Source organism: Herpailurus yagouaroundi, unplaced genomic scaffold (assembly GCF_014898765.1).
Source record: "Herpailurus yagouaroundi ecotype Mexico unplaced genomic scaffold, PumYag 203, whole genome shotgun sequence".
NCBI lineage: Eukaryota > Metazoa > Chordata > Mammalia > Carnivora > Felidae > Herpailurus > Herpailurus yagouaroundi.
Window position 1 is genome coordinate 2,886,375 of NW_024412434.1, and position 21,922 is coordinate 2,908,296.

At 37.5% G+C, this 21,922-nt stretch overlaps 1 protein-coding gene across 18 annotated transcripts in view; it reads left to right on the forward strand.

Annotated features, from left to right (window-relative positions):
- Positions 1-21,922, forward strand: part of PARD3 (par-3 family cell polarity regulator) — a 565,232-nt gene that overhangs the window by 273,981 nt on the left and 269,329 nt on the right. For all 18 annotated transcript variants that reach the window (XM_040451006.1, XM_040451017.1, XM_040451003.1 and 15 more), the window contains 2 exons: positions 19,429-19,554; positions 20,662-21,047. In XM_040451006.1, the coding sequence (XP_040306940.1) occupies positions 19,429-19,554; positions 20,662-21,047 (512 nt within the window). The remainder of the gene's footprint in view (positions 1-19,428; positions 19,555-20,661; positions 21,048-21,922) is intronic.

Sequence of the window (21,922 nt, forward strand, 5' to 3'; positions counted from 1 at the left end):
TTGGCTATTCGGGATTTTTTGTGGTTCCGTACAAATTTTAGGATTGCTTGTTCTAGCTTCGAGAAGAATGCTGGTGAAGTTTTGATTGGGATTTCATTGAATGTGTAGTATTTTGGGTAGTATTGACATTTCGACAATATTTATTTTTCCAACCCATGAGCACATAATGTTTTTCCATTTCTTTATGTCTTCTTCAATTTCCTTCATAAGCTTTCTATAGTTTTCAGCATACAGATCTTTTACATCTTTGGTTAGATTTATTCCTAGGTATTTGATGATTCTGGTGCAGTTGTGAATGGGATCAGTTTCTTTATTTGTCTTTCTGTTGCTTCATTTTTAGTGTATAAGAATGCAACTGATTTCTGTACATTGACTTTGTATCCTGCAACTTTGCTGAATTTATGTATCAGTTCTAGCAGACTTTGGGTGGAATCTGTCAGATTTTCCATGTATAATATCATGTCATCTGCAAAAAGTGAAAGCTTAACTTCATCTTTGCCAATTTTGATGCCCTTGATTTCCTTTTGTTGTCTGATTGCTGACGCTAGAACTTCCAACACTATGTTAAACAACAGCGGTATGAGTGGACATCCCTGTCGTGTTCCTGATCTCAGGGAAAAAGCTCTCAGTTTTTCCCCATTGAGGATGATGTTAGCTGTGGGCTTTTCATAAATGGCTTTTATGATGTTTAAATATGTTCCTTCTATCCCAACTTTCTGGAGGGTTTTTATTAAGAATGCTGAATTTTGTCAAATGCTTTTTCTGCATCGATTGATAGGATCATATGATTCTTATCTTTTCTTTTATTAATGTGATGTATCATGTTGATTGATTTGCGAATGTTGAACCAGCCCTGCATCCTAGGAATGAATCCCACTTGATCATGGTGAATAATTCTTTTTATAAGCTGTTGAATTTGATTTGCTAGTATCTTATTGAGAATTTTTGCATCCATATTCATCAGGGATATTGGCCTCTAGTTCTCTTTTTTTACTGGGTCTCTAGTTTAGGAATCAAAGTAATACTGGCTTCATAGAATGAGTCTGGAAGTTATCCCTCCCTTTCTGTTTTTTGGAATAGCTTGAGAAGGATAGGTATTATCTCTGCTTTAAATGTTTGGTAGAATTACCTAGGGAAGCCATCTGGTCCTGGACTCTTATTTGTTGGGAGATTTTTCATAACTGATTCAATTTATTTGCTGGTTATGGGTCTATTCAAGCTTTCTATTTCCTTCTGATTGAGTTTTGCAAGTGTGTGGGTGTTTAGGAATTTGTCCATTTCTTCCAGGTTGCCCAGTTTGTTGGCATATAATTTTTCATAGTATTCCCTGATAATTGCTTGTATTTCTGAGGGATTGGTTGTAATAATTCCATTTTCATTCATGATTTTATCTATTTGGGTCATCTCCCTTTTCTTTTTGAGAAGCCTGGCTAGAGGTTTATCAATTTTATTTATTTTTTTTCAAAAAACCAACTCTTGGTTTCATTGATCTGCTCTACAGTTTTTTTAGATTCTATTATGTTTATTTCTGCTCTGATCTTTATTATTTGTCTTCTTCTGCTGGGTTTAGGGTGTCTTTGCTGTTCTGCTTCTATTTCCTTTAGGTGTGCTGTTAGATTTTGTATTTGGGATTTTTCTTGTTTCTGGAGATAGGCCTGGATTGCAATGTATTTTCCTCTTAGTACTGCCTTCCCTGCATCCCAAAGCATTTGGATTGTTGTATTTTCATTTTCGTTTGTTTCATTTTCATTTTCGTTTGTTTCCATATATTTTTTAATTTCTTCTCTAATTGCCTGGTTGACCCATTCATTCTTTAGTAGGGTGTTCTTTAACCTCCATGCTTTTGGAGGTTTTCCAGACTTTTTCCTGTGGTTGATTTCAAGTTTCATAGCATTGTGGTCTGAAAGTATGCATGGTAGGATCTCAATTCTTGTATACTTATGAAGGGCTGTTTTGTGACCCTGTATGTGATCTATCTTGGAGAATGTTCCATGTGCACTCGAGAAGAAAGTATATTCTGTTGCTTTGGGATGCAGAGTTCTAAATATATCTGTCAAGTCCATCTGATCCAGTGTAGAATTCAGGGCCCTTGTTTTTTTATTTACCAATTGTCTAGATGATCTATCCATTGTTGTAAGTGGAGTATTAAAGTCCCATGCAATTACCACGTTCTTATCAATAAGGTTGCTATGTTTGTGAGTAATTGTTTTATATATTTGGGAGCTCCCGTATTCGGCGCATAGACATTTATAATTGTTAGGTCTTCCTGATGGATAGAGCCTGTAATTATTATATAATGCCCTTCTTCATCTCTTATTACAGCCTTTAATTTAAAGTCTCATTTGTCTGATATAAGTTTGGCTACTCCAGCTTTCTTTTGACTTCCAGTAGCATGGCAGATAGTTCTCCATCCCCTCACTTTCAATCTGAAGGTGTCCTCAGGTCTAAAATGAGTCTCTTGTAGACAGCAAATAGATGGGTCTTGTTTTTTTATCCATTCTGATACCCTATGTCTTTTTGTTGGCGCATTTAGTCCATTTACATTCAGTGTTATTATAGAAAGATATGGGTTTAGAGTCATTGTGATAACTGTAGGTTTCATGCTTGTAGCTATGTCTCTGGTAGTTTGTCTCACAGGATCCCCCTTAGGATCTCTTGTAGGGCTGGTTTAGTGGTGATGAATTCCTTCAGTTTTTGTTTGTTTGGGAAGACCTTTATCTCTCCTTCTATTCTAAATGACAGATTTGCTGGATAAAGGATTCTCAGCTGCATATTTTTTTCTGTTGATCACATTGAAGATTTCCTGCCATTCCTTTCTGGCCTGCCAAGTTTCAGTAGAGAGATCTTTCACGAGTCTTATCAGTCTCCCTTATATGTTCGAGCACGTTTATCCCTAGCTGCTTTCAGAATTTTCTCTTTATCCTTGTATTTTGCCAGTTTCACTATGATATGTCGTGCAGAAGATTGATTCAAGTTACGTTTGAAGGGAGTTCTCTGTGCCTCTTGGATTTCAATGCCTTTTTCCTTACCCAGTTCAGGGAAGTTCTCAGCTATTATTTCTTCAAGTACACTTTCAGCACGTTTCCCTCTCTCTTCCTCCTCTGGAATACCAATTATGTGTAGATTATTTCTCTTTAGCGCATCACTTATTTCTCTAATTTTCCCCTCATACTCCTGGATTTTTAAATCTTTTCCTCAGCTTCTTCTTTTTCCATAATTTTATCTTCTAGTTCACCTATTCTCTCCTCTGCCTTCTTCAATCCGAGCTGTGGTCACCTCCATTTTATTTTGCAGCTCATTAATAGCATTTTTAGTTCCTCCTGGCTGTTCCTTATTCCCTTGATCTCTGTAGCAATAGATTCTCTGTTGTCCTCTATACTGTTTTCCAACCCAGTGATTAATTTTATGACTATTATTCTAAATTCACTTTCTTTTATATTGTTTAAATCGTTTTTGATCAGTTCGTTAGGTGTTGCTATTTCCTAGAGTTTCTTTTGAGGGGAATTCTTCCATTTCGTCATTTTGGATAGTCCCTGGAGTGTTGTGGAACTGCAGGGCACTTCTCCTGTGCTGTTTTGAATAACTGACGTTGGTGGGGGGCTGCAGTCAGACCTGATGTCTGCTCCCAGCCCACCACTGGGGCCACAGTCAGACTGGTGTGTACCTTCTCTTCCCCTCTCCTACGGGCGGAATTCACTGTGGGGTGGTGTGGCTCATCTGGGCTACTTGCACACTGCCAGGCTTGTGGTGCTGGGGATCTGGCGTATTAGCTGGGGTGGATCGGCAAGGTGCACAAGGGCCGGAGGGGCAGGCTCAGCTCACTTTTCCTTCGGAGATCCGCTTTGGGAGGGGCCCTGCGGCACCGGGAGGGAGTCAGACCTGCTGCTGGAGGGATGGATCCGCAGAAGCACAGGTTTGGGTGTTTGCCCGGTGTAAGCAAGTTCCCTGACAGGAACTTGTTCCCTTTGGGATTTTATCTGGGGGATGGGCGAGGGAGATGGCGGTGGCAAGAGCCTTTGTTCCCTGCCAAGCTGAGCTCTGTCGTCTGGGGCTCAACAACTCTCCCTCTCCTTGTCCTCCAGCCCTCCTGCTCTCTGAGCAGAGCTGTTACCTTATAACCTTCCAGATGTTAAGTCCAGATTGCTGTCAGAACACACTCTGTCCAGCCCCTCTGCTTTAGCAAGCCAGACTCGGGGTGGGGGGGGTGGCTCTGCTTGTCTTGCAGGCTGCCCCTCCGCCCTGGCTCCCTCACGCCAGTCCCCAGGCCGTGTAGTGCGCACTGCCTCTCCGCCCTTCCTACCCTCTTCTGTGGGCCTTTCGTCTGCGCTTGCCTCCAGAGAATCCATTCTGCTTGTCTTCTGGCGGTTTTCTGGCTTATTTAGGCAAGTGTGGGTGGAATCTAAGTGATCAGCAGGACGCGGTGAGCCCAGCATCCTCCTGTGCTGCCATCTTCCTCTTGTTTTCTTAATGTTAATTTTTTTTTTCAACGTTTATTTATTTTTGGGACAGAGAGAGACAGAGCATGAACGGGGGAGGGGCAGAGAGAGAGGGAGACACAGAATTGGAAACAGGCTCCAGGCTCTGGGCCATCAGCCCAGAGCCTGACGCGGGGCTCGAACTCACAGAGCGCGAGATCGTGACCTGGCTGAAGTCGGACGCTTAACCGACTGCGCCACCCAGGCGCCCCTCTTAATGTTTATTTTTGAGAGAGACACAGAGCGCACGTGGGAGAGGGGCAGAGAGAGAGGGAGATACAGAATTCAAAGTAGGCTTAGGCTCTGAGCTGTCAGCACAGAGCTTGATGCGGGGCCTGAATTCATAAACTGTGAAATCATAACCAGAGCTGAAGTCAGATGCTTAACTGACAGCCACCTAGGCGCCCCTGGGTCTTGTTCTTTTTATCCATTTAGCCACCCTATGTCTTTTTATTGAAGGATTTAGTATTTACATTTAAGGTAATTATTGATAGATATGTACTTATTGCCATTTTGTTTAGTTTTTTTTTCTGGTTGTTTTTATAGTTCTCTGTTCCTGCTTGCTGTCTTTCTTTGTGGTTTGATGACTTTCTTTTAGTTTTATGTTTAGATATTCTCATTTTTTTGTGTGTATTTTAAGATTTTGTTTAATGGTTACCATGATATTCATATATAAGAGTGTGTGTGTATGTGTAGCAATTTATTTTGATAGTGATTTCAGTTAGATGGCATTCCAAATGCACTGTATTTTTACTACCCATCCCCAGTGTTGTATGTTTTTGATATTGTATTTTACAGCTTTTTATTTTGTGTGTCCCTTATCTAATTATTGCAGTTACAGTTGATTTTACTACTTTGTTTTCATACTAGCCTCATAAGTGGTTAATCTACTACCTTACTCTATATTTGCTTTATCAGTGTGATCTTTTTTCTTTCATGTATTTTCTTACTTATAGTTATGGCCTTTTGTTCAGAGCTTAAAGAAGTCTGTTTATCAATTCTTTTGTATTGCCAGTTTTGTGGTGATGAATTACCTTATTAGCCTTTGCTTGTCTCGAACTTTGTCTCCTTCAGTTCGGAGTAACCTTGCTGGGTAGAGTATTCTTGGTTGGAAGTTGCTTTAGTTTTTTCCCAACACTTTGAGTATATCATGCCACTTCCTTCTGTCTTGCAGAGTTTCTGTTGAAAGTCATCTGGTAGTCATCTGCAGTTTCCCTAGTTATTTTTCTCTTGCTGCTTTTAAAATTCTCTCTTTAACTTTTGACATTTGATAATTACAATGTGTTTTAGTGTGTCTTTCTGTGTCCTGTAGTTTGGGACTTTCTGTGCTTCCTGGACCTGGATGTGTTTTTCCTTCTCTAGGTTAGGGAAGTTTTTAGCCGTTGTTTCTTCAAATAAGTTTCTGCCTCTTTCTTTCTTTCTTTCTTTCTTTCTTTCTTTCTTTCTTTCTTTCTTTCTTTCTTTTCTGGGACTCATATAATATGAATGTAGCATGTTTGATATTTTCCCACAGATCCTTGAATCTATTCTCATTTAAACTTTTTGTTTATCTTTTTGAAGTTCTGTTTGTGTTTGGGTGATTTCCACTACCTTGACTTCGAGATCACAGATCCATTTTTCCGTATCGTCTAACCTCCTTTTGATCCCATCTACTGAATTTTTCAGAGCAGTTACTGTATTCTTTAGCTCTGTGAAGTGTGTTTGGTATTTGCTTATATTTTTCTGTCTCTTTGTTGAAGTTCTCAGTCTGTTGATCTATTTTTCTTCTGACTTTAGCATTTTATGAACTTTTTCTCAGATAAATTACTTACCTCTGTTTCATTAAGGTTTTTGTCTTGGATTTTATCTTGTTCTTTCATCTAGAACATGTTCCTCTGTTTCCTCATTTTGCTTCATTCTCTGTATTTGTTTTTATGTATTATGTAAAACAGTTATATCTCCCTCTGCTTGTGAATGACTCTGTATAGGAGATGAACCTTAACATTTAACCTTACCCTTGTTGTTGGTTGTCTTTTGAGCTGTGTGTCCAATACTTTCAGTTCTATGGAGTCCAGAAACCCAACCCTCCCACCCCACCCAAGTCTGGTGTGCAAGGGACATCCCCTGTGTGTACAACACATGCCTGTTCAAGTATGGCAGGGTCCAGGGGTAGAAGGCATGAGTCTGCTCATCTGCCGTGCCTAGATGTGCTGGCCAGTGGGGAGGGGGTGTTGCTCTCCCACAGCTGTTACTTGGTTAGAGTGAGGTACAGAAATGGCACCTGCCAATACTGGCATTAGCAATGTAGAAGTAGTTTATAAAAATGGTATCCACTAGTATTCTGTCCCTAGAGAGAATACCAGCAGACTTCTGCCCCTCTGGTAGATACTTTAACAAGTAAAGTTCTTTCACCTGTGGTCTAGACTTTTTTCAAACTCCTGTTTTGTGACCTGGGTCCTACATGTGAGCCCTTCAATCGGGAAATCTTTGTTCTTGATAGCCCTGTGGTTCTCCTTAATGTAATTCCTGTGGCTTTCAAAGCCAGATATTGGGGGTTCCTCACTCTGCTTTAGATGCTGAGGGTTTTGGTACCTAGCATCGAACACAAATCCCTTGCTCCTCAGGAAGTAGCTGTGTGTGTGTGTGTGTGTGTGTGTGTGTGTGTAGGTTTGTCCTGATTTATGTATATATGTTTTTATTTGTATTTTGTGTTTTGAGTTTTTTCCCAATTGTGGGTCACTGTGTTGGGGGTTTTGGCAAGAGTATGTCTCTGTGTGGTCTTTTTGTCCTTTCTTGTGGAGTAGCTCTTCAGCTGGTTCTGAGGTCCTTTTCTGAGAGAACTCTTCCATGTGTAGCTGTACATGTGTGGTATCTGTGGAAGAAGGTGAGTTCGGGATCTTCCTATGCTGTCTTCTTGAACCGCTTCCTGCCCTCCCATTTAAATGAGACTTAACCAGTATTTCAATTATAAACATGCCATTTTCTGTAATTTATTACACATTTCCTCCCTTAATGTGAAAGGATATTAGGATAAAATAAATAGATGAAAAGCCTAGAGCAAAAGGAAAACAAGATAGATAAGTAAATGTAGTATAGATTAATTCAATGGAAGCAATTTCACAAAATCCACTGGTTACCATGGTGTTTAGAGATACAAAACACATTCAAGTAGACAAGTATCCCTTTGCAGAACTAAAAGTTGTTTTATAGCTGAGTCATTTTTAACATTTTTTAAATGTTATTTTTTTATTAGGGGGAGAGAGAGAGAGAGAGAGAGAGAGAGAGAGAGAGAGAGAGGTGGGGGAGGGGCAGAGAGAGAGAGAGAGAGGAAGACACAGAATCTTAAGCAGGCTCCAGGCTATGAGCTGTCAGCACAGAGCTTGATGTGATGCTCGAACTTATGAGCTGTGAGATGTTGACCTGAGCCAAAGTCAGCTGCTTAACCAACTGCACCCCCCAGATTCCCCCCCTGAGTCATTTTTAATCTCGGTTGATTTGGCATTTAACAAAGACTGTCTTGTGCAACTTTCTTATATAAGGGACAAAGAGATTAAGAAAATCATATTCTACAATTGTAAACTCTTTTTAGACATTACCAGACAATACCAAAATACATTTTGATATTGGGAAACAACAAAGAACAAAGAAATATTTGTTCTTTTCTCAGTACTTAATGTTGCTTTTTTAAGCTTACTCATTGACTTGATAGTAATGGTTCTTCAGATTTAGGTTTTCATTGGGAGAGAAAATGCAGGCAGACTGCTCAAAATCATAGAAATCAATCTTGAGGAGGCAAAGACACCCATGGTCCTTGTTCTCTGAAATGCTTACACTTAGATTCTTTTCATTCAATCAGAAACCTTCCCAAGGTTTTACCGTGTGATAATTCCTGAGTTAGGTGCTAGGACACAAAGATGAACAGGACATAGTCTTTCTCTAGGGATCTGCAACCAAGATGGAGTGATGGCCCCAAATCACACAATTGTAATTATGTGATAAATGTTGATATATGATAGGTACTCCATGAATTGATAGAGGAGGAATTGTCTGAATTAGGTAACTGAAGCTGGCTTGTTGCAGAAGATGATTTCAAATGTGATGACAGCTTATAAAGGAAGCTACATCAGCTCCATGGTGGCCTAAAGGGCAAATTAAGCAATGTAGTATAGCAGAAAGGAAGAAATTAAGTGGAACTTGTGAAGAAATTGCACATGTATCTAGTGGGAATAAAAGAATACATATTCATGGGATGTAAGTTGAAATTTCCAAGAATAACTTCACTTGTACAAAATTCCAGTCTTATTTGAGCCTTCTCAATTTTGAAGATACAGCTAATTGAAGAACACTTCCTGAATACTTCTTTTTGTAAAAGTGACCCATATCTGTCAGTATTGCCTTCTGATTTAGATTTCAAAGCCAAAAAGTCTAAGGAATAATGCAGGATGTGAATTATATATCATAAAGAGAAAACACACAACGCAGGACATCTCAAGTAAAAATATAATTCAGGAAAACAGGAAAAAATGTGAAGTCAATGTTAGAGAAATTTTTATAGCCACTTAGGTATTATTATGGCCTGAGGCATAATGAAGTTTTTTGAATAAGGATCTTGCTAGGCCTACTATTTTCTGGAGCAAAACTGGAAGGTGTTTTTTGATTGGAGGCATCAGTGACACTTGGCATATGGCTTCTCATCCCCTAACCACTTCCTCAGTACCTAGATAGAGACACAAATAGATGCATGGAAATGACAGTTTTATCTTCCCCTTGATTCTGTTTTTCTTTTTCTTTAAAATTTATTTTTTTAATTCCAGTTTACAGTTTAATATTAGTTTTAGGTATATAAGATAGTGATTCAGTACTTCCATACATCACCTGGTGCTCATCACAAGTGCACTTCTAAATCCACATCACCTATTTAACCCATTCCCCACCCACCTTCTCTCTGGTAACCATCAGTTTTTTCTCTATAGTTAAGAGTCTGTTTCTTGGCTTGTCTTTCTCTCTCCTCCCCCTCCTCCTCCTCCTCCTCCTCCTCCTCCTCCTCCTCCTCCTCCTCTTCTTCTTCTTCTTCTTCTTCTTCTTCTTCTTTTCTCTTTGCTCATTTGTTTCTTAAATTACACATATGAGTGAAATCACATGGTATTTGTCTTTCTGTGACTTATTTTGCTTAGAATAATACCTTCTGTCTCCATCCATATCATTACAAATGGCAAGATTTGATCCTTTTTTTATGGCTAAGTAACATTTTCATTGTACATATAAACCACATCTTCTTTATGCATTCATCAGTCAGTGGACACTTAGGCTGTTTGCATTATTTGGCTATTGTAGATAATGCTGCTACAACTATTGGATGCATGTATCTTTTTGAATTCATATTTTTTTTATTCCTTGGATAAATACTAAGAAGTGCAATTGCTGGATAGTAGGGTAGTTCTATTTTTAACTTTCTGAGGAACCTCCATATTGTTTTCCAGAGTGACTGCACCAGTTTGCATTTCCACCAACAGTGCAAGAAGGTTCTCCTTTCTCCACATGCTTGCCAACACCTGTTGTTTCTTGTGTCATTGATTTTAGCGGTTCTGACAGGTGTGAGGTGATACCTCTTTGTAGTTTTGATTTGTATTTCCCTGATGATGAGCGATGTTGAGCATCTTTTCATGTGTCTGTTGGCCATCTGCATGTCTTCTTTGGAAAAATATCTATTCATGTCTTCTGACCTTTTTAATTGGATTATTCATATTTTGAGGGTTGAATTTGATCAGTTCTTTATAGATTTTGGATACTAAACCTATATCGTATGTCATTTGCAAATATCTTTTCCCAGTCCGTAGTTTGCCTCTGAGTTTTGTTGATTGTTTCCTTCCCTGTTATACTGTTTTACTTTAGTCATCATCTTGTAAATTATTCAAAAATAAAATAAACTGATTCCCATCCAGAGCTCTTTTACACAGTTTCATTACCTTGAAATCAATTTTAACTTCACACATATAATTTGATTTCCTCCTGATTTAAAAGTCAAACATAACTTTCTTATTTAAATCACACATGCTACTATTTTCACGAAGGTTATGCCAAATAATTGTCATTTCCTTTGGCAGAAAACTGTGTTTTATATATTTTATATTCCTAGGTCTTAACCCATAGGTATTACTAAGTAATGCTTACACAGTAAAAGTGTGTGTGAACCTGTGACTATCCATATTAGCTATGGAATTGCTATAGTAGATATAGAGAAATATCCTGGCTTGATTGTTGTTAATGAGCTTTTCTGAGGCTGATAATGCTAGGTATTTAAGAAGCAAGATAAAAAAATTATATACTATAGAAGTTGGGTTTATGAAATTATAAGATTTAAATTTGGTTTTAAGGGACTTAAAATTCCAACTGAAAAATGTGTTTATTAAAAAATCCATGCTACATTTTCAAAAGAACTATATGCACAAGTGCCATAGGGATTTAGCAGAAGTATGGAAATATTGAATGCTGTCGTCAACCTTCAGTGAAGCAATGGAGCTTGCTAGGTTCTTTGAAGAAAATATAGGAGTTATTCTAGTGACATTCTGGAAAGATATTTTTTCCCATGGAGAGAATATATGAAAGGAAGATGCTACATACACATGTGCACGATTTGGTAAGAACTAACGAGTAAAGGATTTGAAACAGAATGTATTATAAGATAGCACTGGAGGGATTGTTAGAAAGCCCTTTATGAGTGACCTATGAGACTTCATTCACTAAAAATAATGGAGACATTGTAAAAGGTTTTTAAGAAATAGGATTGTAGGGGCGCCTGGGTGGCGCAGTCGGTTAAGCGTCCGACTTCAGCCAGGTCACGATCTCGCAGTCCGTGAGTTCGAGCCCCGCGTCAGGCTCTGGGCTGATGGCTCAGAGCCTGGAGCCTGTTTCCGATTCTGTGTCTCCCTCTCTCTCTGCCCCTCCCCCGTTCATGCTCTGTCTCTCTCTGTCCCAAAAAAATAAATAAACGTTGAAAAAAATTAAAAAAAAAAAGAAATAGGATTGTATTTTAAAAAAAATTATTCTTTTACTTGGACTCTACAGTCTAACTTAGAGTGGAAATTCTACAACATTTCCCTTGTGGAAAAAAGTGTGGCAAAGCATATTGTTTTTGATAAAATGCAGTCTGTTTTTCTGGGTCTTTTCTGTAATGGATATTTCCCATTTATATACATTCTTGGTTATTATTAAGCCAGTGGTCTTTGGAGTGTTCTATCACAGTACCTTTTCTTTTGCAAATAGTAGTTATATGGTTGTGCTTATTTTGTCAAGGAAGTTGTTGGATTCTACCCCCCACCGCCCCCCACGCCTTTTTCTTTTTTTTTTTTTTTTTTAAAGATCTGGTATCTACCAGGCAGTGTTCTTGTTTCTAGGTGGAGGGAAGATCAAGGCTTGGCAAAACCTTTACAGGGTCACATATTCAATGTTTTTGCATTGTGGGTCACCCGAGTTTCCACTGCAAGCATTCGATTCTGTCATTGTAGCATGAAAGCAACCATAGGCAATGTATAACTAAATGAGTGTAGCTATGTTCCACTAAAGTTGCATTTACAAAAACAGGTGGCAGGCTTAGTCTTAATGTTGGCTTGTGGGCCATAATTTGATAAAAATGCCCGCCATCATGGAGTTTGTCTTTCTCTTTCTCTTTCTCTTTCTCTTTCTCTTTCTCTTTCTCTTTTCTTTTTCTTTCTTTCGTTTTCTTTCTTTTCTTTCTTTTGTTTTTTCTTTCTTTCTTTCTTTTTTCTTTCTTTCTTTCTTCTTTCTTTCTTTCTTTCTTTCTTTCTTTCTTTCTTTCTTTCTTTCCTTTAAATTTATTTATTTATTTTGAGAGAGAGAGAGAGAGAACATGTGCGAGTGCACTCACAGAAGTGGGATAGGGTCAGAGAGAGAGGGAGAGAGAGAATCCGAAGCAGGCTCAGTGCTGTCAGCTCAGATCCTGATGTGGGGCCTCGAACTCATGATACTTGAACTGAAACCAAGAGTCAGACTTTTATCCTACTGAGCCACCCAGGTGCCCCATGATGGAGTTTCGATTCTAATATTTTTCATATCTAAAATTCCTTCTCCTCTGTTTCCTATTCATAATATTTGGAGAGGGAGACAAGAGCCCAAAATTTCACTGCCACTTACTGGTAGATAAGAAAGTCTTTCTATTGTAACTCTATGTTATTAACTACCAACACACACGCCTAATTCTCAGGAATTCCCAGAAGGCAGCAAATTAAAAAAAACAAACTCATTTAACATCTTCCAATTAGTAATAAGTACTCACAGGATTCTTCTTCGTTTGATTGTCAATCCTGAGACTTAAAGGAAAAATCTAGTTTTGGAAAAGCAGCCCTTCCTTGGTAAGACAGGGAGGGAAGGAGGAAGAGTATGTGTGTCTGTGTGCGTCTCTGTATGTTTCTAGCTTTCTGCAAATGGCTCCTGCTGGCATTGCCTTATTAATCACTCACTTTTTATAGATGAATTTTTTTCAACCATTTATCTTCAATTTAATATTTACAGTATCAGGTGAAGGGTCTATACTATCCTTTCAATTACTGAATTAAAGTTTTTCTTCATGACTTTTTCCCCTGGACTTTTTGCTTTATAATACATCAAAAACAAGAAGTTTGTTTCTTTTTCAGAATTTCTAGTTAGAAATGCTGTGTTACCTTTCTGTCAATCAGTGACTAACTTGACCACGTGTTATCTTTATGTTTTTGGCAGAGGAGTTGTTCGGAACTGTTCAACTTTTAAGGCCAGAGATACTGGGACAGAATTCAGCTCTGTCTTTTAGCAAGGGAGCAAGTTAGCTTTGTTTAGCGTTAGTCTTTACATCTGAGGGACGGACACTCCAGTGACTTTGTATGGCTTAAATAGGAAAATATATGCAAATTACACCATATATGTAAAGTACATTTAGCAGAGTACTTGGCAGTGACAGCTAATAAAAATGATATTTTATCTTCCTTTGATCTTCCTGTCATGTGCGTTAGAATTTCCTCCATATTGCTGATTATTCTGTTTGTTTAGATAGGTGCTGATTAGTATATGAAATAGTAGAAAATGATCATTTTTTTCTTCTGTTTTGAATCCAAGATGAGAATTACTGCTGTCATATATTCAAGATTTGCAAAACAGTTGACCCTTGAGCAACACAGGTTTGAACTGTGCAGGTCCATTTATTTATGGATTTGTTTCCCCTATAAGTACAGTGCAGTATGTAAATGTTTTTTGTCTTTCTTATGATTTTCTTGTTAACATTCTTTTCTCTAGCTTACTTTAAGAATATAGTATACGGTACATATAACATGCAAAATATGTGCTAATTGACTTACGTTATCAGCAAGGCTTTGGTCAGTAGTAGGTTATTAGTAGTTATGCGTTTGGAAAATCAAACTTATGTGCAGATTTTTTTACTGTGCTGCGGATCAGCACCCCTAACTCCACGTTGTTCATAGGTCAACTGTACATACTAGTTTAGTTCATTGGGTGTATATATGTTAATGAAGAAATAGAGCCAATTTGAATTTCATGGAACCTAGTTCAGTCAGGAAAGCTTTATGCAAGGTGTGTATATTTCAGATCATGGTAGAATTTTGAAATTATCACTTTTCAAAGAAATATGCTCTTGAACTTTGAGTATTCAATTTTCATTACTTCTGAGAAAACACAATGTAACTTCATGAACTGAATCTATAGCTTTTATCTGAGAGTTTTTAATTGTGCTTTCTTAGCTGTAGGCTTATTTGTTCTAATAAAGGATTACAATAATACCTTTGTTTTAGGTAGAAAAGTATAGTTTACATTTCAATAAATCTTGCTTCTTTAAATATAGAAGTATGATGCTTGTCATTTCTGCCCTAAGCTGAAAGACTTCTCTATTTTTATTTACCTATTAGGGATTTAAAAAGCAAAGATTTTGTTTTTTAAACTTGGAACTTCTCTGAACTTTCTTCTGTTTGTATCTGCTATGAAGATGGCTGTGGTTCTCAGGGATCAAATGTAGATAATTTCTGGCCCCTCATGTTTAGTGTTCAGTGAACTGAGAGGGTCTTATTGATGGAATCCCATTCTGCATACTCCCACTCTGCCTTCAGTATGGTTGTGGTGTTTATACTGTGTCAGCTTTTGTTAAGATGAATTATGATCATGCCCATACAACTGGGTGGCAGTTGTGGGAGTTTACATTATCAAAGCAAAACTCAGACTTGCTTAGCCAATTTAGATGTCAATAAAACCTTTGTTACTTATTTTCAGTTTTATCATTGGTTGTAATTTATACTTAGAATTGAAAATGTTAACATGTATGACTGAGTTTGTTTTAATTAAGTGCATAATTAGGCTAATGAACCTTGTGAAAATGTAGTGGTGCAATCCTTAATATAATCTAAGCAGTTGAATTTCTAATTATACATCCCAAATCATGCTGCATTTCAATGGCTTTGCTTTCTGTATTCTTCTTTGCACTGCCCCCCCCCTTTATGCTAAGAAACATTGCTCAAGAGCCATGGGGATAGGCTTAAAGAAATAGTTGTGTATTTGCATATTTTTATTGGAGGGAAGTTATTCAGAAGTGAGATTTGTACATAGTGGACATAGTGTTTTTTTCCCCCAAATTAAAAAAAAATATATATAGGAAACAGTGGAAAAGGGGGTAGGCCTGGAGATGTTTCAGATTTATCAGGAAAAAAAAATCTATGTGCTCAGAAAGCATATGTGCCAAGTAGGGTTTACATTAGATTTGCACACGAGGTGCAGGAGTCTCTGCTTCTGTCCCCCTAAACCCTACAGACACGCCTTCATAAGTCTGCCTGCCACATTCATCCATCCACCATGTCTCTTCTTCTGTGTCTGTCAGCACAACCCACCTAGGCAATTCTGCTCCTGGGCTGATCCCTCCAAGTAGAGCTCACCTGGCTGCCTCTCTTCCCTCTTCTTCTTCATATATATATGTATGTATTTTTTTTTTTCTTGTGCAAGGTGACTTCTGGAAAATGGTTGTCCCCAATAAGGAATTCTGGTACTGACTTCCTAGAAGAAGAACTATTCTCTGTCCTAGCACACTGACATACCAAAATGCTCGGAATTTCGTTAGCTTCGAGTATTTTTTCTAAAAAGTGTTAAAGGAACCACAACACCATGGGCAATCAGTTCTTCATCACTTCAGAACAAATACTGGCTGCTGGTTGAATTTGCAAAATATATACCTAACATGTGTTTTTAATTATACAGTTTGAGATGGCTTTAAATTGAAAGTGGGAGGTATGGAAATCTCCGTGCTTGCTCTCATGTATTTCAGGAACATGAAAGTGTTATCACTTACCCATGATTTCCCTTCAGAGGGTACTTTTCATTCTCAGTCTTGCTGTTATGGTATCAGTTCAATTTTCTTGTGAAGTTTTTTTTTTTTTTTTGATCATTCCCATTCCTTTTGTAATCATTTTCACCTAGTGAAGCAAATGAGATAATTTTGCAGATTGTACCACTTTACTTTTAAATTAATCCATTCTTTTGGAGAGAATGATTCTAATAGTGTGGTCAAGTACTTAGAAATCAGCAGGCTACTAACTTCTCCTTAATTCAGTCTGTTCCATTGATTCCCTGATCACTTGCTGTGTTACTCAGGGTGAAATTCATCCTCCACCCCCCCCAACCCCGCCCTCATCAGTATCCTAATCTTGAGTGCCGAGAAAAAGGATTCTGAGATTTTTGTGGCTATTTTAATAACTGGATTGTAAAAGCCTCTTTTAATAAACTTCTCTTTATAGTCCATGTAAATGTGATGGTGTATTTATTTATGATTTATAACATTTTCTACTGTATATTAGGATTACTGATGAATTAGGCTGTATATGCGGACTTAGAAAGACAAGCCATTCAATAAATGAAGCATGTCATGCTTTTTTACTTTGAATTATTATTCTAGAGTGATTCCCGGCTGGGGGTGGGGTGGGGAGTAGATTATAAAAGAAAAATGATTATTTAGATGAATACAAATCCATAGACCTATTGTGAAAAATAGTGATGCCACTTGTAGAATTAAATTACAGGTTTCCAAGTTGTGTTATTTTAAACTGTCATAAATACTGAAAGGATATATCTGGGGTAAATTTGTAAATTTAAACAAATCATCAATAATAGTTAACTGCTGAACAATTTTCATTAAACGTAATCTGTCTATATATGTGTATAGATATGTTTCTTTAAAAATATGTGGGCTATTTAGAATATATAACATATTTCAGAGTACATAAGAACCTAATAATTATTAGTCACTTTTGATTGCAGGAGTATTGTAACCATATTGAAAAATCATTCATGATTTCACCGATTAAAAACTAATTAACTAACTGGAGTGATGCTTGGTAGGGCATACTCTTACTGCACACTGAATGCATGCACTGTGGAATAGCTTTCTTGGTCTATAGAGAGATTTAGCAACAGGTGTGGCACCACATATCTGGTTATGTTATGATTGGCTGTGGTGGCTGAGTCATCTTTTCCTTCAAGCTGTCCTTTTACATGGTTGCTTTGATGGTAAAGTGGCCAAAATGTTTTCTACTTCTCATACTACCAATGACTGATTTAATTTGATTTCTCAAATTATTTTCTCTCATTCAACAGAATAATAGATACATCTTAATAATAATAATGTGTTGTCATAGAATACCTCAATCAATTGCATGGAATGCCTTAGTCAATTGCACGTAGAAACACACTAAGACAATAGGGAAGTATGGGGAGACAGATCATGGGCATGATGACATTTTAACATAACCTAATTATTGGTGGCATATTGTGGAATCTCTTCCTTCCACATAGGACTCAGACAGTTAAGTGCTTGTACGGCTATGTCAGTATACTTTGTTCTCACCTTTGAGCCGAGAGAATTTTTGTATTTGTTTAATTCCAGTATATGGTAGTAAGTAACCAAAAATTACCTGTGTAATAATGTTTTTATCAGTCACTAAGATTTTTTTAGACTCTTACACTAGTAGGTACTAATCATCAAATGTTAAAATTACAAAAGGCAATTTAAATATTATCTCTTCCGGGGTACCTGGGTGGCTTAGTCAGTTAAGCATCCTACTCTGGTTCGTGAGTTCGAGCCCCCCATCAGGCTCTGTGCTGACAGCTCAGAGCCTGGAGCCTGCTTCAGATTCGAAGTGCCTCCCTCTCTCACTGCCCCTCTGCTGCTCATGCTCTGTCTCTTTCTCTCTTTCTTTCAGAAATAAATAAACGTTACAAAAAATTAAGAAAAATACAACTTAAATATTATCTCCTCTGATTATTTTTGCATGTTAGTAGACTTGACCATAGTAAAACATGCTGTAGTATACTTAATAATAAAAATTAAAATGAAGTTAAAGTATGATTCAATAAATATTCATGAAAGAAACAAGTTTAAGCTGCAAAGTAACAAGTGAAAAAGGACTTTTGTTTTTAAGTCAATTTATTTCAGTTCAATCATATATTTGGTGTAAATGACATTTTCGTGAAAAAAAAGAATCTGAATCTAAATTTCCCTTTGATTGTATTCTATTTTGCAAAAAGTTTGTTAGAAACATGAGACTTGTTTGTATCAGCTCAACTCATTCAGTTTTCCTTCATTAATGATCTTGCTACCAGCTAGGTGCTTGAGTGTGCCTTGCTGAATGAATCCCATCTTGTCTATCTTCCAGTAGCTTACAATGTACCAGTAAGGATAGATAGGATATATATAAGTAACAATTGTAGGGGAGCGAGATAAATGGCCACAGAACAAACAACAATTACTGTAAACATTTAAAAGAGGAAGCTATCTATTTGGCTTTTTTCCTGGAAAGCTTGTGTAGGACACAGCAAAGAGATCTATATCTTCCAATAGAATATATTCCAATAGAATATATGCCAATAGAATATATATAGGCTATTAAAAACTGTGGTGTCTTCAACTTTAATTTTGGCAGGATTCTAAATTCTAGTATCTCTATGGATATTATCTCTAAATATTAGGATTATGAAAGAAGACCCAAGCTTTGGACAGGCCAAAGATTCATAAAAATTTTAACATGATTATCATATATAATTTATGTGAACTATCAAGTCAGTCACAGCACCAGAAGTAGGTGAAGATTCATGTTCCTTGTACTCTGCCATATAATGTTTGCCTCTTGTCCCAGGGTATCTAGACTGTCCTTCCCGTCAGTCAAGAAATTAGTGCTCTAGACCAAGTGACAGTAATAATTTTTGCTTTTTTATCTCCCTATTGGTCTCTTTGGAGAACTTTTAAGTTCATTCAGGCTTTTCTTTCAACCTGCCATTTGAGCCCATGTTAAGAGGTGACTGATGTTATTTGAGCTGCCACTGGCTTTGTCCTATTTGTTTTCAAATGGAAATAGTGGCAACAAATTAGTTGCATTTGGGAGACCTAACAAGATTTTGAAATTCAGAATATTAGGAACTATCAGATTCAGATGCCAAGAACAGAAACTTTCCTGTTTTTCTTCACAAATGCACAATGTGGGGAGGTTCACCTTTCTTCGTTACCTGTGCTTTCACAGAGAGATAGATGGGCTTTGCCGTCCGCAGTGTACCGGCTGGCTTCAAACAGAAAACCGAAATAGCCAAAGCTATTCACAAATACACACTCATCTACGTTCCACACTGCGATATCCACTGAACCATCAGGCGAGCTCTGTTTGAAGCATTTCTAAGCGTGGAGAGAAGTACATGGTTTGTTTCGGAAACATAATCCTGACAAGCCGGAAACAATTTCTTACGTTTATTGAAAGGATCCATTTCTACACATCATTTATACCGTTGTGCTTTTTGTGTTGGTGTTATTTTCAAATGTATTAATAACGATTTAATGCACTCCTTTATCAGGAAGTCTTTGTAAATATAGTACCAGCATTAAAGCAGTAGGGCATTGTGCATGGTAGAAATATTACATGTGTAATGATTTGCATTCTTAATGTTCCAGAACCCTGGGGTTATTAGTAAAACGATTGGAGAAAGGTGGTAAAGCTGAACAAGAAAACCTTTTTCATGAGAATGATTGCATTGTCAGGATTAATGATGGCGACCTTCGAAATAGAAGATTTGAACAGTAAGTGTATGCCGGCTATTCTGTTCTTTCGTGCTTTCGGCACGAGACAGTGTAGCGCATTGCAACGCTTCTAGCCACGTCTGTGCCTCTGTCCTTATCCTGGAGAGAAGTATTTTCTGCTGTTATCTAGCTTTTAAAAATTTAATCAAACTCCAGGTAATTACTACTATTAGACTATATTTCAAAATGCCCTCTGACTGATAGAGTGCTTCTTAAAATAATGTGGGTCCGATTTTGACTTCACAATTTTTCTACTTCCTCACCTTTTGGAAAATTTGCCAGTGTGCTAGTTTTTATTATCCTTTAACTCACATTTCCAACTTTGTTGCACATCATGACTCTGTGTATGGATAAGCGGAGAGAGCTCCTGTGAGCACAGTGTGGTCCACTCAGATTTTCTTTATCCTGATTCAAGTCCTCACTCAATTAAAAAGATGACAGTTGTCCAGGTCTTATAAAAAACAAGGCAGGAGTGAGCAGAAATCAGAAGGACGTGGTGTATGTTCTGAGTCGGGAACCAGTGAGAGTTGGAGCAGTTTCTCAGGCTGGTGACAGAAATGCACTGGGACCAAAACTTTTCATATTTTGAGTCACATCAGTGTTCTTGAGATCTTTGCATACACAGACTTGAATTAATTTTGCTGATAATGGATAGTTGCTCTCTATAGTTTTCTAAGTGTATTTATAAGTATATTCATTTCTTCAAAAACTCAAGTCATCCCCTTTGATTTATTTTTTAAATGTATTGGATAACATCATAGAGACAACATTCTATTTAATTTCTATTCCTATCGCAAGTATAACACCTCTGTTGTGCTTAAAATTATTATTTAATGATTTGTGATTGAGATTATAGTACTTTATCTGCAGTTGTAGACAGTTGTGTCATTTTTAGTTTGAGAATGAGAAATTTGTATTTGGAGAAACAGCTATTCTTTTATCAGAGCTTACAAACTTGATTGATAAATGGGATATTAGAATTTTGTTTTTCAGTTTCAACGAAGTCTATCAGTTCTTGTTGCTTAATTAGTGTACTTAATTAAGCTCACAATATCTCCTAGTCTGCCAGTCTCCTTTTGCTAATTTTCCATTCTTTCTCAAACCCAGAGCACAACATATGTTTCGCCAAGCCATGCGTACTCCCATCATTTGGTTCCATGTGGTTCCTGCAGCAAATAAAGAGCAGTATGAACAACTATCCCAAAGTGAGAAGAACAATTACTATTCAAGCCGCTTTAGTCCGGACAGCCAGTATATCGAGAACAGGAGTGCGAACAGTGCAGGCCTTCAGGCCCTGCAGAGAACACCCCGACTGAACCACCCGCCCGAGCAGATAGACCCTCATCCCAGACTACTACCTCAGAGCACACACCCCTCCGGAAAACCACCCTCAGCTCCAGCTCCAGCAACCCAAAATATATTTAGTACCAATGTAAGCAGTGGTTACAACACCAAAAAAATAGGCAAGAGGCTTAACATCCAGCTGAAGAAAGGTATGAACCTCCTTGTTTTGTTTTATGGAATTTATTTTAAAAATCAACCCGTTATTCTGTGAAAGAACTGATATAATGACTTAAAAATATTTAAAATTGTATTTCTTATGCTTTTCAGGTTCATTTTGCTATTTCAGAATTAACATACAAAGTTCAGAGAATAAAGTCTTAAAAGTAAGCTTGTGTGAAGAAGGTAGCAGTAAAACTTTTTGGTAACAGAGGTAATTGCTTTCAGGATATTACTATTAAACCCAAAACAGTAATGAGGAATTGCCTGTTTAGATGACCCCCTTCGATATTCAGATACAGCTCTCAAAGAAGACTTTAGGGCTCCTCCATTTCAACCCGATCATTTTGGCAAGGGCAAGTGATTGATTGGTTTGGAGCTGTAGCGGTTCGTGGTAGAAAGTAGGTTCACCAAGCAGGTAGTTCCATTGGCTCCTTGTCTCCTACTTTTCCAGAATATTGAACTACTTCCCTTTCTTAGGGTGACAAGGGAAATTTTAATGAGCCTTGCCAACTCTTTATTACATACATCTTACATCTATTAATTTATTTAAGTATCCATTCCATAGTCTATGCATCTTTTTATATAGGAAGCATACTTTTCCATTTTGTTCTTCTCAAACACTCAGAGCTGACTAGTAGGCTTGATTTTCTGATTTTCAAACACTGTCCCCTCGAGGCACCAAGGTACACTTTTGCTGTTAATCATTCGTTTTAGCTGGACATTTTGATGTATTTTTAAATCATGTCTTTCAAAATGATGTCATAAAGAATATTTTTCTTTTTGTGAGCTCAACCAACTCCTACAGTCGGATGGAAATGAATCCAAGAGATATTGAGTGATTTCCTTAAGTCACATGGCTGTTGGC